The sequence below is a fragment of the Amphibalanus amphitrite genome, unplaced genomic scaffold (genome assembly GCF_019059575.1).
Source record: "Amphibalanus amphitrite isolate SeventyFive unplaced genomic scaffold, NRLGWU_Aamphi_draft 000427F_arrow, whole genome shotgun sequence".
Lineage (NCBI taxonomy): Eukaryota > Metazoa > Arthropoda > Thecostraca > Balanomorpha > Balanidae > Amphibalanus > Amphibalanus amphitrite.
Window position 1 is genome coordinate 43,196 of NW_024881921.1, and position 16,911 is coordinate 60,106.

The 16,911-nt window shown below is 45.7% G+C and overlaps 1 protein-coding gene across 25 annotated transcripts in view; it reads left to right on the forward strand.

Moving 5' to 3' along the window:
* LOC122391227 (broad-complex core protein isoforms 1/2/3/4/5-like) overlaps positions 1-16,911 on the forward strand; it is a 53,896-nt gene that overhangs the window by 27,877 nt on the left and 9,108 nt on the right. For 3 of the 25 annotated variants that reach the window (XR_006258315.1, XR_006258313.1, XR_006258316.1), the window contains exons 6-8: positions 4,310-4,556; positions 5,720-6,033; positions 6,580-7,559. The exons of 5 other annotated variants lie outside the window; for them this stretch is intronic. Coding sequence is in view for 12 of the 20 variants with exons in the window: in XM_043384930.1 (XP_043240865.1) it covers positions 42-277 (236 nt within the window). In the remaining 8 variants the exon portion in view is untranslated. 17 more of the 25 variants (XR_006258311.1, XR_006258312.1, XR_006258310.1 and 14 more) reach the window with 11 other exon arrangements.

Here is a 16,911-nt window from a genome sequence, read left to right on the forward strand (position 1 = left end):
AGTGTTAATCCGCTTCGTGACCCAGGTTGTTTTCTTTTCAGGAGGAAACCGATTCCCAGGAAAAGAATGTGAAATATGTCATCGCACTTTCAAATATTACTCCACTTACATGCACCACCAAGCGGTGCATCGCGGAGAGACCACTTGTCCTGTCTGCAGTATTGCCTTCAGCCAAAAACAAGCGCTCAAAAAGCACATGCTGTCCATTCATCAGTTTGTTTGGGATGGACACTCCCGCATAACCGTTGACGACGGCGGCAGATTGTCAAAGAGCTAGATTCAGATGTGAGCTAGCATTAGTATGTATTCTGCAATGGGCTGAATATTAAAATGTTTGCTATGTTATAATTGCACTGGAGCCAAACCATTTCTACTAGATACCGCATTTGTGAGTGGGAGACGTAGTTTTATGCTCTGTTGTGCCGTAGGTCCGTCTATGATTGCTGAAAGTCATTTTCTCGTGTCTTTTTTGTGGACCTTTTAGTAATGCTGCCCTAAAAGGTCGATACTAATTGGGACTGATACTGATCATATTTCGTTTGATTTGTGATTTTGTCACGCCCATCAACGCGCCAGCCAGCTCTTGACGGCGGCAACTGCCGAACTAGTTATCTTGAGATATGACCGATAGTCACGTGATATTCACGAGGGACATATAGATATGCCACATAAGTGCCACATCAGATGTTTTAGGTTGTTTGGTAGGTCCGTAGGGTGTAGGCAAGGGTCTGTCAGGTTAGATTATGTTCACGATCGTCACTTTCCGAAAATTGTTGGTAGATGTAAAATTATGAAATTGTTGGTAGGGTTCGGGCCCTACCAAGCCTATACAAAACGACACCTATGACTATGTTTTGTTCTATATTAACTGTGAAGAGATATTTGCGACGATCATGAGAGGCTCTGTGGCATATATGATATACAGTATGCTCTCATATTTACTAAAGATGTACCTAGCTGTTCAGTGGCCTGGAACCGGCTGAACGCATATGTGATGTCAACCGTTTTTACGGCTTTGAACTTATTAGTATTCTCGGCTCGTTTCTTGCTTTTTTGTGCTTAGCTTTGCAACACGCTTCCACCGGTCAACATCTTATTTGTTTTGTCGTGCATCACTGTATTGTACCTATACGTGCTATATAAATTGCGTCGAGTTTCGAAATGCCTTTGGTATTGGTCCACTTTAGACAGCCACACCGGAGGGGGTTTCATTTAATTTCGATAAAACGACCTTCTTTTGGAGATGAAATGGTGCCACTGTTGCATACGCGCAGTTCTCCTTTGGATGCCTAGAAACTGACTTCTATAGAATGTCAAGTGAATTCTTTATGATACCGTTTGTTAAAACTTTTGCATTTTCACGTTTTTTATGCTTAGTGTTTTTGTTGAGAAAGAGCTATTGAACATAATCCAAATATCCCATGATCAATCTTGTAGTCAATAATCGTTAATGTATCACGGCACGACGCTTTCATTGAAGGATTATTTTCTATTGTCGCTTTCTTGCAAACACGTCTTGCAAGGGTGCCTATGCTCACCATGCCATAAGAACTGTCAAACGTGCATTCTATATCTTTTACAAATGTGTTATCAAAAAGTGATCGGTGTCTTTTTACGCTGAACATTTTGAGCAAGTCACATTCGCCTTTCGCTGAGTGCAACGAGATGTTTGAAATGTCTGCACTGTTGTGCCCCCGTGTTGATAGTTTTTTTTCCGACTGCAGGCGCCGTGCTGCGTGACGGTGTGCTGTTGTGGACGTGCGACCAGTGCCAGAAGACGTTCACCCTGCGCGAGTCGCTGACGCGCCACATGGCCGTGCACCGCGGCGAGACCCGCTGCCCGGTGTGCGACAAGGTGTTCAGCACTAAGTTCAACCTGCAGATGCACTTGCGCTGTGTGCACAATATCAGATGATCGACCCAAGGGGTGGTGATCGACGTCTGATTCCGGTGAAACGTGGGTGTGATTACGTTCATTTGTGGAAGATGTGTTTTCTTTGTGAGAATGGCTGAACTCGTGTGCATTATTGTGTTTGAAAATTGAGGAAGCTAGATAATTTGACTGTGTCGAAGAAGGTGTCTCGTTTCTGTTTGATTGTGCACTGTGCATTGTGCACTTGTACGTACAGGCCCTGTTAGCTGAACAATGCATTGACGTGGGTATGTTTTCAAAATTATTTGTTCATGTGTGTCCGCAAGCGTTAATTTGCTTATCACTGTAATCCATTATGTTATTGTGTTACATCTTTCCCATGGAAAGTGCTTTACATGTATCTGATCGACCCACAAAAAGCTAACATGGCGTGTAATTGGTATGCTGTATTGCTGTGCTTATCAATAAAGGTGAAATTAGTTACGCTACTTTTATCGTGTGGCGGTGAAATGTTCGTTAACAAGAAACAATTCCTTAAGGCCGCCCCACACTGGAACTCGCATGCGGGTTGCGAGTTTGCGGGTTTTGAGTTTGCGGGCATAATACTAATTCATAGAGTGATTAGACCGCTCCCTTATGGTAACTTCATGAATGCAGTGAAGCCGGTACATCTTCAGAAACTTACATATAGTCGCAATACCAGCACAACGAACCAAAATTCGACTCAAAAGAAAAACCAGCAAACCTCGCAGAACTCGCAGACCTCGCAGCGAGAAAAATCGAAAGTTGACTCCAAATCAACTCTTGGAATGCGATGCAAGGTCGCTCGCAAGCTAAAAATATGCAGACTCGCTTGTTAGACGGTAGTGTGGGTCACTCAGCTTAGATTTTATCATTTGATTTTGAAGAAACCCGAAAATCCAAAAACTCGCAACCCGCATGCGAGGTCCAGTGTGGGGCGGCCTTTAGAGATCAGCGTGATATCGGCACAGAAACTGCGTGACAGGCCGGTTATCTGCCTTCGGGAGAAAAATGTAAAAGTTTATCCCTCTCCGCTAAATTATGATGCACATGCTTTGCATCTCGGAGCATTTGATTCGGGACTCCTTGTTTTACCAATGCAATCCGCCTTCCTTGCCTTTTCTCACTGGATCATCCAGAAAGGCCGTCGTGGGACGCTGCGGGGCATACCCCTGATAAAAAAAGATCTGACAGACTGACAAATCCATAAACCCCTCTGACTTGGATTTCTTATGCGCTACTATGCAGTTTCAAAACGTTTTCAATACAAGTTGTTAGGTTTTCTCTCTAATTTGATTATCGGTAAATTTTCATCGATTTCTGGCGCTGCAAAAGGAGGGACACCGGACATTTGTCCCAAAGGCTCCCCGGATCCGCCAGTTATTTTGCTGCCAAGGGGTTTCAATTTTTGTTTTGGTTTGTTTGTTTTGTTTTGTCTTGACCATCATGACGGCGCATATACAATTTGACTCATTGCTTTTCATGGGATGATTTGTCCTATTTACTTTTGTTTCACCTCGATCTATTTTTGTAGTTTTTGGTTGATTTGCACAGTTCAACACATGTGCTAGTGCTAGATAGTTCGAAGAGTCTAAGCAGCTCAGTTGTAACACGGCTGACAAACCCCTGTGCCATGGTTTCAGGAGCTGCGCCGCCGGCTATTCGGTGTCCGGTGTGCGATATGGTGTTCCTTTCTCAGTCCACGTTGCGGGGGCACAGGGCGGTTCACCGAGGTGAAACTACCTGTCCAGTCTGCCGCAAAATGTTCATGTCCAAGGGTACAATGAAAAGGCACCTACTGATGGTGCACGGATCGGAAACGGAGCCGAGCCTGGGAGTCAGCTCGCCATTTTGATGCTGAAGGTGCGCCTGCTTTGTGCTGCTTCGCTGGCATGGGTCTTAGCCGTAGCTAACTACGAACTTGGCTATACACTCTTACTAATGTGAGCCTCGGGGACATGAGCATCGATATTTAGTTAATAGTTTGAATGAAAGTCACGTACCAATTTTTTTTTTTAAACTGGTGCCCGTTAAACGTAAGAATCAGGTTTGATCATATTCATTGTGCTTTTCCAAAATTGTACCTATACCTATGGAAAGCCATCTGAATATTATGAACAATTTGGTAAATGATAACCTTTGAGATATATTTACAAGGTCTTGCGAATTACCTACATTTCCATTTAAGGCGTATTTAGTAAACCCCTCGGCCGTACTTAACACTTCCGGAAAATGAAGGAATTTTGCCTACTCAAGATAATTCCTTATTCTTATTTGACTTTCTGTGGCCAAATAAAGGTTTGTTGACGACGCTAAGGTCAACCAGCATAGCTTAGATTTGTAACTTGCATGTGTTTGCTGTCGCTACCGAGGCATGAATGTACATAAGCCGATGTTAAACCCTCTTTGTTCCAGGATCAGTCGACTTCGGAGAGTATTGCTGCCAAATTTGTCACCGAGTTTTCAAGTCTAAATCAACTCTGCGTTCACATCGTGCCTTTCATCGTGGCCAAACAACTTGTGAGATCTGTCACAAGGTTTTCTCAACGAAGTCATCCATGAAGCAACACATGCTATTCGTGCACAACGTGGCGGACCCCCAAAGTTCCAAGACTTCATACTAGCGGAAGAAAAAAAAACGGACCAAGCACTTTGACGAAATGTGCGTGAGTGAAGTTCAAATGATTTGGTTGTTCTTCTCTTAACCTTCCAGGCGGTGTGGGGGGGGGGCTTTTTTGTCCCCCTCCTTGAGTTTTTTTCTCGATATATCTCCACAACCGCTGCGCCGATCGTCACCAAATTTTCAGTAGCTACCCTCCCGGTCATCAATTTTACTCATTTTGATTAAAAATGTTTCCAAAATCCAAAGGATATGATAATTGGCCGCTAATTACGTAGCGCAAAAACAAAGACCACCATTAGACTCACCGTGACGAGCTGCATCGAGCCATTACCAATCAATTTTATGAAAAACTACCAGCTTTGAAATTGACCTTTTTTGCCCTGACATTGACCTGACCTCCACCAGAAATTGACCTAAACCTACCTGATGATCTTATAACCAACACCATTGAGTTGGAATTGAAAAATTGGTCATAAAAAACATGCATCACACAACCCTAGTAAAGTTGGGTGCACGTGCTGAACCTTGGTGACCAGACCTGTGACCTGACCTGGTATTATCAGTGACCTCTAATTGCAGCATATGTACTTGACAACTGAAGCGCTATCGCTGATTTTCGACATAATGCGTTTTACTCGATGTTACAGCGCATTTCTTAGAAGACCCGTGAAGGGTGAAACATTTTATCTATGACCTGACCTGTGAAGTCATCGGTGACCCCGTCACCCCTATGTCAATGAAATTGTATTTCCCTCGATATATTTAACAAGGCAATCGAACGCCGTTTGAATTTTACGGATCCGTCCAGTAGTTTCGGAGATTGGGGAGGCAAAAATGCCCCCCCCCCCCTACCGCGCGGAAGGTGGCCGGGAGGCCCACCGCCTGCCGGACTAAACCAGATTGTCGTTTGGATGTTTTGCTCTGCGATGCATAATACATGTCATCATGGTCTATTTTCTCCATTGCGCGATATTCTGGGCGCACGAGTTACGCGGCTGTCCACTGTCCAGTCTTGATATATTACAGATATGCATTTTTTGGTACACATTTTTTATTTGTGATTTGAGATTGCCACTGAGGCTGAAAGCAGTCTGAACCTGTTACTATCACCACCAGTATGCACGCTGGATCAAATGACATCACCCTATGGCATCCACTGTGTGCGGTCCTGACCACTGTCCGGTCATGGCCGGGTGTTCCAGATGCTCAGTTGGCGGCGCCGCAGGTCTGGTGCAACATCTGTCACCGGGTGTTCAACTCCCAGTCGACTCTGCGCGGCCACCGGGCCGTGCACCGCGGCGAGACCACATGCCCCGTCTGTCGGAAAATGTTCAACACCAAGGGCCACATGAAGCGGCACCTGCTGGCCTCGCACCCCGCCTCGCCGGCGGCCGCCGCCGTGTCGTCCTCGGCTGCCTACCCTGGATCCAGCGGACCTCCTCCGATCTAGTGTTCTCTTCCTCCGGCACCGTCTACGACGCCGATCAGCACTGCGGACTGCCCGACTGAGCTACAGGTGCTGACTGGTGGAAAAGACTTGTCTTTCTGTTTTACTTCCTTACGTTTGTGGTGATTTCTTCGTACTGAAGCTTTTGCCGTGCATGCCAAGACATTTTAGAATAATGTTATCGCTCAGTAAGGTTTAGCGAACTGAGGGCTTGATGGGTCTGTTTCTTATGTTACGATTGAATACCTGTAAATGTGAAATTACCAGTCCCGAATTCGCAGAGCGTTCATTACAGCACTAACTCTTCGACGAGTTGTTTATGAGTTGGCGCTGATGGGTCGGTTGTTGATATTATATCATCGACAATCGACATCTATTCAGCAGAAAAAGAAAATTGCTAAGCCCAGGTGCCATGTAAAAGTTGTTTGGCCAACTAAATCTACTGAAGATATATAAGCGGTTACATATACTCGCCATAACAGGCGCACGAGTGCCCTTGTATCGAAGTTGATGATTTGCTTTGTAATCTGATGCAAGTCGTGCCTAATTATGCGTTCTGCATGTCTGCTAAGTCTCTTTCATGCCGCTCACGATATGTACATTGCTCTTTTCCAGAACCGTCTGATGGTCTTTGGTTCTGCGAGCAATGCGGCAAGTCGTTCTCCCTTCGCAAGTCTCTGATCAGGCACCAGGCCGTTCACCGGGGCGAGACTCGCTGCCTCATCTGCGACAAGGTTTTCAGCACCAAATTCAACCTTCAGGCGCACGAACGGTTCGTGCACAATACGCAGTGACTTAATTTGGCGAGTGGTGCGGTGAAGTGACGCAGTGACTCATCCTTCTAGAAGCGCGGGAGGACGAATGGCTGGACTCTGAACAAGCGTTGTTACTTGCCACACTGTTCAAAGTTCATATACATGTGACAAGTGTTTTTATGCTACAATTGTTGCGCTTGTCAGGTAAACCACGCTGGTGGGTAGGTACTTCTGATCGTAACGAAGAGCTTGACTAGGCTTGGGATACGAGGTCACCTTCTTGTTGAATCTGAAGTTCCGTTTTGCGGTGATATCCTGACGCGATGTAAACAATATGTATACAGCTTCGAAAGATAACGCCTAGCTTCCGCCCTCCCTGGCAATAATTGAAACTGATCAATACTTTATATTAGTGACAGTCACTGACAAGTAAAGCGCAGTGTTATCATTATCATACCTGTGTGTTTCATTCGCTAGTTCTTTCCTCTTCATGAGTTGAGTTTCATTGACAGCAGTAAGTGCGAACTGCGAAGAAAGTCTGCTCCTTTTTTGCATAAAAGGCGATCGCTCATTGCATATTGCTTTTGCAATTAGCTGGTGCATAGGTAACTGTAATCATATTCATGCTGATGGGCACATCTAGAATTAGTTCATTTGTTGGTCAATCTAAACGTTGTGTGTGCGTGGCGTAGACGTTGCATTGACTTGACCTGCACATATGCAATTCAGACACAGTGACGATTCGGCTGTGCTGGGAAGTGTGAATCCTGCTATTTGGTGGACAAGGTTGTACTGTAAATAAATATGTGGTTATTTGTAAATACATTTGATGAAACACTTTGTCGCTTCTTGCCTCCTTTGGGGCACTGCAATTGTGGTATGATTACACTGGTGTGGGTTTGGGTATTTGCATTCACGTTCCTACACTTTCGCGATAACATGATTTGCTCCTAATATTGCAATATGTAAATTTGAGAAAAGTATCGGCAGCTTTGTAGGCATTTCTAATCTGATTCTGTTAATTTAATCGGAGCCAGGTGATGTTACCGCGTCGAAACAATTAACTGCGTCAATCACCTATCTGATCGCTGACACATTGCTTTGGCTTTGAACACAGATGGACTGTTCAATATAAGTCTGTTGTGGAGCTAAACGCTAAGGTTAGACCTTTTGCATGCGGCTCTAATCACTTAATCCCTTTACAGGCAATAGATGCGAAGTGTGTGGACGAGTCTTCAGCTCTGCGTCCGCCCTTCGCGGCCATCGCGCCGTGCATCGCGGTGAAACGCAGTGCTTCATCTGCCACAGAGTGTTCAGCAACAAGTTCAACATGCAGGCTCACGTTCGTTCTGTGCATCGCTGTCCAAACTGACTAGGGCTGCGCTCATGACACATGTCTTTTCCACTTGTTCATGCCCGTTTTTTCACGGTCCCAGGCAGCGATGCCGGTGTGTATGTTTACTGTCCAAAAACCCTAGTAGCTCGGTGGGCAGATTGGTGAGTCGGTGACCTCTTTTGCTGCGTAATAGCGAGGAGATGGGAGGGAGTAGTGCCGAGCGCAGAGTCTAGAAACATACTCTCTGTGACGCGGAATTTGGTCAGGGAAGAGTCAGGGGTCCGATACTATCTACGTATAGTTTTGTGTCCACTATTTTATATTTGTTAGCCGACCGACCGGTACTCAATCGGTTTTGACCGGTCAAGGCTATCCGTAGCCGGCGGGTTGGGCAAACGGGCCCACCCGTGGCCGAGTTCTGTGATTGTGATTGAGCAGTGTGATTGTGCGGTCGTTGTTATTGATTTACTGTGTTCTTAAATATAGCTATTACCTACACACTACACAGTCATGTATTTTTGCATCGATTACCGAGACGAAACGAGTACCTACATATGATTATTCAAAGATGACAGGTTTTAGACAGGTACAGCCATAAGCCGGTACGATTCTTCCTCTTCCGGAATATGTTAGCGCAATTTGGAAACCTCTACTGAATATAGGCATTTGCCTTTGCCCTTTTGCCAATGCCGAGGTATTGACTTTACTTTTCCTTTCACTCTAAAGTCAGTATGCATCCCAACAACCAAGTTATATTACTTCGCTAAATTACCTTTCCCGTTGTTTTCAATTCAAACGTAAAATAAACAAAAAATGATAAATTGTTTTTTGAATTTCCAGTGCAAAACTGTATGTTTGCATTGCTTTTACTTATTCTTAGGTCTACGAAAAACGGTACGAAAAGAAGTGAAGCTACAAAGCTGTGAAGAAACAGCAAAAAAGCTAGCTGTGAAAAAAAATAACGCTACTAAGTAAATCGTCTCCCAACGTGTCCTAAATGGCAGCATATCTTTTCCTTGGAATAGCTCACCAATTAATCTGCATAAACCGGAGATAAAAAAAACTTAGCCAAGCCAAACGAAGATATCAATACGCATGTGTAGGTATACGGTAAAATCGGTGTTGCAGACTTGAATTCTTATACACCCGTGTCACCGCATTGCTGAAATTCAAACGGCATATTCCTAAGTTTTTGCCTAGCAATAGGTATTTACGATTTGGGCTTGATAAAACTACTTCCGCTTTTAAATCAGACAATCCTTCTTTTCAGACGTTGGCGGCCTTCCTGTGCACCGCTGCGAAACTTGCGATCGAACGTTCAACTCCATGTCTACTCTGCGCGGTCACAGGGCCTTCCACCGCGGCGAGACAGTCTGTCCCATTTGCTCAAAGGTGTTCAGCACCAAGGGCTGTCTAAAATATCACATGGCGTCTCGACATACCCAATATACGTAAACACAGACTCTACGGCCATTGGATGGTGCAGTGGAAATGCCATTGTTCCGTGAACGCTGGCGTGTCGCCAGATAAGCCATGATGGTGATACACGGGAACGTCCTGATGTGATGATATTTGGACATATTCCTTTTTCTTAAGGCTCTTTTTGTTGGCTTTATGTGACCTAGTGCTTATGCTTATTAGGTATGCTGCGCTCAACGTGTCTCGTCTGGTATCTTTCTTGATATAATCACTGCTGCTTATGTAGATATGTCGTTTGAATAAAAAGTTAGCCAATACCTAATTTGCTTTACATATCTCAAGGACACTCTTGCGATTTCGAGAACGAGAACAAGTTTCATCGATTCACGCTACACTGGTTTTTAGAGGATGTCGGAGGATGTCGAGGAGAACACTCGCTGGGTGAACACTGAGCCTTGTGATGGGCTACCGGACATTCAAATGACTCGTTCTTTTCTTTCGAGTACCAGTTCTACTAGCACCAGTACCACTTGAACGCTGGCGTGTCGCCAGATAAGCCAAGAAGGTGAAACACGGGAACGTCCTGATGTGATGATATTTGGACATATTCATTTTTCTTAGCACCACATTCGAGTACCAGTTCGAGTACCAGTTCTTCTGACGAGACCATGATCCAGTTAAAAATATTTAGTCTGTACCCACCAAGGTACGGATGAGAACAATATAACTGTTCTAGCACTGATATTATTCGCACTAGCTTACAAGTTGATGCGCACGCTGATGACGTTGAAATGCGTGAGCAACGCTTACAGAAGGTAACGTGAAGGAACATGCATTGCTGATTTTCAGCTAAACTTTATGACGTGCCACACTAATGCACAAACTCTTTGTTGTATCATTTCTATGCCACATCGACTTTGCGACTACTAGTCGCTTGAAGCAGTGATTGCTGTCGTTTCCCTCACATGCGATTCCTTTCGGCAGGCGAGGACGCTGACCGTTTGAAGTGCAACATCTGCGGGAAGCAGTTCTCTGCGGAGTCAACTTTCCGCAACCACCGGGCCCTCCACCGGGGCGAAACCACCTGTCCTTTTTGCTCGAAGGTTTTGTGCACCAAGTTCTACCTTAAACAGCACATTGCCACTCGTCATTCCACTTGAATATGGCTCAGTTAGAGGAAGATGCAGTGGATAAAGATGTGGGCTGTTTCTTGTGGCCTGGAGTGTCACTTTGTTTGGTAATTTTATGTATATACCGGAGTGTTTCGCCATGTATATAAATGAACATCTTTGGCGTTATCTGCGCTTGAAATGTACACATTAACTTCGCGGTATGGTGCACTAATTTTCGTTTTAGGAGGGTAGAGATCCTCTGGAGGTGGGGGGTTCTGGACCCAAGGCTCGCGGAGCACCAAAACTTCCGGAGCCCTCTCAGACCGGTGCGAGATCCCCTTAGACCGTCACTGGGCCCCCAGAGATCGATGTGGGCCCTGTAACTTGCGCTTGAACTAACACGGAACGAGTACTCTCAGCGAACTGCTTAGTACGACCCATGAAAAGCGAGATCATGTAATGTAAGCTAGACGCCTACGGACTTCAGAGCGATACCCACCCTGTTTTCTTGTACATTTGTTTGGATGTAAAATAAACAACCAGCGTTTAGCCTAGAATTGCTTTTTAAAAAAATGAATGATACGACCATGGCAATTTTCCTAGGCCAAGAGATAGCGCATGATCAGACGGACGAAAGGTCCCTTCCATCGCAGCGGAAGGACACAACGACCCAGCCAGCTGCATCTTGGGCATCGTCAGAAAGCGGAAACAGATGTAAATGCCAAGTGGCACCTCACGAACACGGACCCCACTGACTACATGACAACGCTCTGAGACACGCATCGACTCTGAGAAGTCTCATTGATTCAATCCACTGCTCATTCAAGGCCGTCTATAAGGAAGGCGATGAATTCACTGGATGAGAGTGCTATGGACCGTTGTGTCTTCAATAATTGTGCTGTTCGTTCGACTCTTTTGATTACCATTGCCTCTGGTTGCATCAGCGTTATTTCTCTTGCGACAAATAGACTACGAATAATACGGTTGAAAATTGACGGATGCTGACGTTTTACAAAATAACTGTTTTTTTTCGTTTTCCATCGTCCTTTATTTACATAGTCATTGAAACGTATAAGACAAGTACGTGTTACCTACTCTGATAATGAAAGGGTGCTATACTTTTTCTCTGCGCTTTGCGATTTCCATACCGCACTAATGCTTCCTTTCTTCGTTGGTCGCTGTACTACCTGGTTGCATGATGCATCGCATCAACTCTGCGGTCGAAGTGGTGACGACTGTCGTCCCTTTCGGCAGATAGGGGAGCCGCCTGGCTGGCCAGTCTAAAGTGCAACATCTGCGGGAGGCAGTTCTCGGCGCCGTCCACCCTCCGCAACCACCGGGCCTTCCACCGCGGAGAGACGGTCTGTTCTATTTGCTCGAAGGTTTTCAGCTGCAAGAGCAGTCTAAAACAACACATGGCGACTTGTCATCTTTTGCAAACTGGGTTTATGTAGTTGGAAATGCAGTGAGTTGGTCATGATTGTTTCGTGATGACGGATGGCAGAAGCGTCACTTCCAGCCGCAGACACTGTAGTGTCTGGGGCTGTTTCCTGGTGCAACTTATGGCTTGTGTGCTTCAGGCGTATGTCAATATGGTGTAAATTTACTGATTTAGGCTTAAATATAGCCATGTTCTGTTTCGGCGCTTAAGTGCTTCTGCAAGTGTGCATTCTAAGTTATGTGCTGTTGGTGGATATTAAGTTCACTGCACTTTGCAACTAGCATCGTCGGATAATTGGGGACATTGTTGTGAAAAAGATGAAGCGTTATGTTCACCTTATTTTTGAAGGATTGTTCACCAACATTTCTTTTAAAAAATGTTTTGTTCTGAATCATTTTGATGAGTCGTAGCCTCTGCTTATCTTTACCAAGTGTCAAGGTTTGCGTGCTTACTTACCTATATTTTTTCTGATAAATAGGCCGTCTTTCGTTGTCTGCCCAGAACAGATATAAATACACATTTGATGGCTTGAATAATGCCTTTGAAAAGATGTTTATAATATGATTGAAGCTATCGTAGGTACCCCACTTCTTTGGTCACACAGAAGTAGAACACATGGTCGGTCAGGCGAACAAAACTATCGCCTCGGCAGTTCCAGCGATCGTAAGGTAAGTTGGTGGTTCGAGCCGTAACGCAATGACATGTTTGAAAATAGCCTGCACTCGGCGCTAAAACAAACAAATGATATGAATGTTTTCATGAAGCGTTTTGCGTTGTTCGCAAGCGAAACCAGATTTAGGTTGAAGTACAACGCAAACGTGGACGATGCTGACCATGAAACAACTCGAAACGGGCGAAGACGTTATATTCATTTACGCTGCACACGTCTTGCCCCAAAATACCAGCCTATTCCAGAAAGGCGAGAGCCCTTCCTGGGTGAAAATTTAGCGTGAGTTTGACGGGTCAGTTGATTTATGTGACGTTAATTTACCGTCTTCGATCAAGTCGTTTTCTCAAGCGACCTGGCTAAGACAATAATGCAGCTCACCTTCTCTGCGTTTGCTTTGGACAAAACGGCAGTGATGCTTCTGCTTATGTTCGTTATTACCTACGACTTAATTAGGTAGGTAAAGCACGGACAAAGCAGTCTACTTTGCTAAGCACCACTTGATAATTAGAAATTAGAGTGCAAATGACGCTGCTTTGCTGCATTAATTTTCCCCGCGCCTTTTTTTGTCACCCCTCAGTGACGGCTGTCCCCTCACGAGCGATCCCTATATCTGCAGGGGACGCCGCCTGGCTGGCCAGCTTGAAGTGCAACATCTGCGGGAAGCAGTTCTCAGCGCCGTCCACCCTGCGCAACCACCGGGCATTCCACCGCGGGGAGACTACCTGTCCCATCTGCGGTCACGTGTTCTCCGAGAAGGGCAACCTCAAGGTGCACCTCAAGCGGATACACGGCCTCGACCCCTTCGCCAGACAGTGATGGTTTGGGGGATACGTGTTGGTAATTCGTTGATGTGTTCAATGGTTATCTTGATGAATCTAGTCTGGACTTGTCGACCTGATGGCTTGTGCGTAGCGACTAGCGTGTGTTATTGGCACTCTTGTAATGAAACAATACAAATATAAGTCCGGCAATACACGATAATGCACTCAAAAATGTGTTTGATCTGAGCGGGGAGATTGAAGGACGTGTGGATCAATCAGTCTTCTGAATAATTAGAATCGATGAATAGCGTGAGTATCTGACTTATTCTTTGTTTGACATGCAGCTATATTTTGTCAGTTATCGAAAAACGCGTTTGCGGCAAATTTCAGTCAAGCATACCTATAATCATCGTGTTATGGTCGAGGGGCTGTGGAGGTGGCATTAATTTTGATTGGCAAGTCCAATTTTGGCCGTCAAGCTTATGTAAAATGCTTCACAAGAGTTGCTGTTGCAATTGGACATCATTATTTATTATTACCTTTTTTGCATTGAAGTGTCTTGTTTGTCTCGTTTCTACCTGACCGTTTTGTCGGCGACCCGGTGTAACTGAGGTGCGCCGTGTGGCCGACAGGTGGCGGCAGCGGCGGCTCGCCCCGGCTGCACCAGTGCCCGCAGTGCGGCCGCCAGTTTGCGGCCAGCTCCTCCTACTACCACCACATGGCGATGCACCGCGGCGAGACCACGTGCCCGATCTGTGGCAAGGTGCTCAGCCACAAGGGCAACCTCAAGTGCCACATGAAGACGGTGCACGGTGTACCTCCGCCGGCCGATCCGGCCCGCTGGTCCGCCCCGATGGCGCAGTCGCCGGCCGCGCCGCGCTGGCCGCAACAGGACACTGCCGAGCCCCGGGGGCAGCAGCCGCAGCAGCACGCACCGCCGAGCTCACAGCAGCAATAACCCAGCCAGCAATTTGCTTCGGTTCAAGTCCGTTTTGCCCCGGCAACTCCGACATGCCAAACTTGGGGCGGTGTAAACGGAACCGGGGTTTGGGTCGATATGGCTCTATTCCGGTTAGCCAGTCTTTGTTGTAGCGCTCCCGAATTGGTATGGTTTCGGATCGCCAAGTCTGGCCCAAGTCCGGTTCCCTGACACGGCTCAAGTCCGGCTTCCTCGGCCAGGCCCGGCTGCCTCGTAGCTGCTCTGGCTTACTGTGGATGAAGTACGGTTGAAGTACGGCATGGCTGATGCAGCATAAGTTCGGCTGTGGTGCGGGCGAGCTCCGGGATCGTGTGTCAGATCCAGTAGAGCCCCAGCCCTTGGCTGTACTTAAGCCGAAGCAAATGCTGGAGCTAGCCAGAGTAAAACCAGCTACGGCCCAGACCAAATTTGCTGGCTGGGAAGAGTGTCACCGTCAGATGACTCAGCCAGTACTGAACGAAGCGTTATTCGTCCAAGTCGCGAGGAAATTTGAGCGCACTTTTCCGCAAAAGTCTAGCGGCTGTTGGTTTCGTTTTTTGTTTAGGGGAGAGTGGGGTAATTTGGCCGCTTTTTTTAGAAAACGATGTAACTTAAAATTGACGACACATTTCTGCATTTTCTCAACGCTGGCAGGTGTCGCATTCATTTTACTTTACTGGACAGTGAACTTGAAATGATAGAGTAATTACTTATATTGAAATTGTGACGTATTACAAAGGTCTGCAAGGCGGCCAAATTGCCCCACTAGCAGGGTTATTTGGCCGGGGGTGTGGGGCAATTTGGCCGGTGTTAGTTTGCGGTCAGGATTTTCTGTTATATTGCGAGTCAGCTTCAGATTCAGCAATGACGTGTGTCCTATGACGCATTTACCACATTTTGGAGGTTGACTCATGGGGTCACAGGGGTCAAAATAGCCAAATTAGCGGCTCTAGATGCGAAGACAGTTTTTTACGAATAACTTTTGAAGTAATCAAGCTAGGCCAAAACTTCGAGTACCATCGTAATTATCTCGTCATTCCGCATCAAAACATATATGTGTTGACCTCGAGAAGTCAAGGTCAAAGGTTGACCTCAGGTCACGTTACCTCAGGTCGCTTGACCTCAAGGTCACGTGATTTCAAGGTCATCATGCATATCATTCGATGCGCCTTGGCGAGCTGAACAGAATGAGACCATTTGTGCGGCTGTACCATTTTTTATGTAAGGATTTATTAGCAAAAAACGTTTGGTAACCTTTGATGACGTCACATGCTCTTACAGTTGACCAATCGGAAGTAAGGCATCAAAGTAGTCAAAGTTGGTCATGAATTATGTCATTTATGGTACAATTGACCATGAAAACTCGGCCGTCCCAGCATAGTGACCATGAGCGCACCGGCCAAGTTGCCCCACTAGTCCCGGCCAAATTACCCCATATTGCCATTCTGAAAATTTTTGTGTATAGAGTCATCACGGCTATACGGAATTAGATGAAATTGCTCTTGGAACCGCTGAACACCCCCAAGAATGGCGCTATAATGTCTGAATTCGTTTTTAGCCCAAATACTACATGTTATACAACTTTGTAAACAGAAGTAAAAGTTACCATTTTCTAATGAAATTAACGTTTTATTAATTTTAAATAAAACTACGAGGGGCAAAGTTTTGACATTTGTCCTCCAGTTATTTCTACCCATGACAAATGAATAGAGACTAGAGTTATTTCACTCACTTTTATTAGACATCGTACAGGTGGGGGCGGCCAATTTACACCACCGGCCAAATTACCCCACTCTCCCCTACGTTTCCGTTTGAGGATTTGATTTTAGTCATGCAACGAAAATCGGTGCGTCGTGGTGGAAGACCGTTGAGCAACTTTATGATACCTAAATCCAGGGCCGTACGTACACATACGGCGAATCTTAGCATGCAAAAAGACGAGTCTTTTGCAAATAAGAAATGCAGATTGTAAATAGGTAATCAAGGCAGCATGTAATTTTAGTGGCACCGATTATTGGAAGGTACATACCTACTCTGATCTTAGTTTAATAGATGACTAGGTATATGGCACACTTTCACGACTTCAGCTTGTTTTGACACTGCATCCGGTAACTGTGTACCAGTGCATCGATTGGAGCTGCATCGTTGGAGCTTTGGTTCCAGCAATCAACGTCATACGCAATTATAAAACAGGTATGACATAAAGGAACAAAGTCACAAGCTACAATGATACTGCAAACAGGACGAAAGTGAGTGTAGTGCACAAAAGGCCGACACTTCCTTATCAGAGCCGGGTGTTTGTGAAATACAGGCATTGCGTCTGCTCAGAAATACAGGCATGGCGTCTGCTCATCAAGCGGCTTCGTCGTTTTACCCACGCCAAGAGGTGGTCCGATTGTAATACCTACGAGGAGGCGGGTAGAGGGTTACGTCCTCCGAGTCACACAGAGTTAAACTATGGCCAGCTTTCGAAAGAGCGACAAAAATCTTGAAGA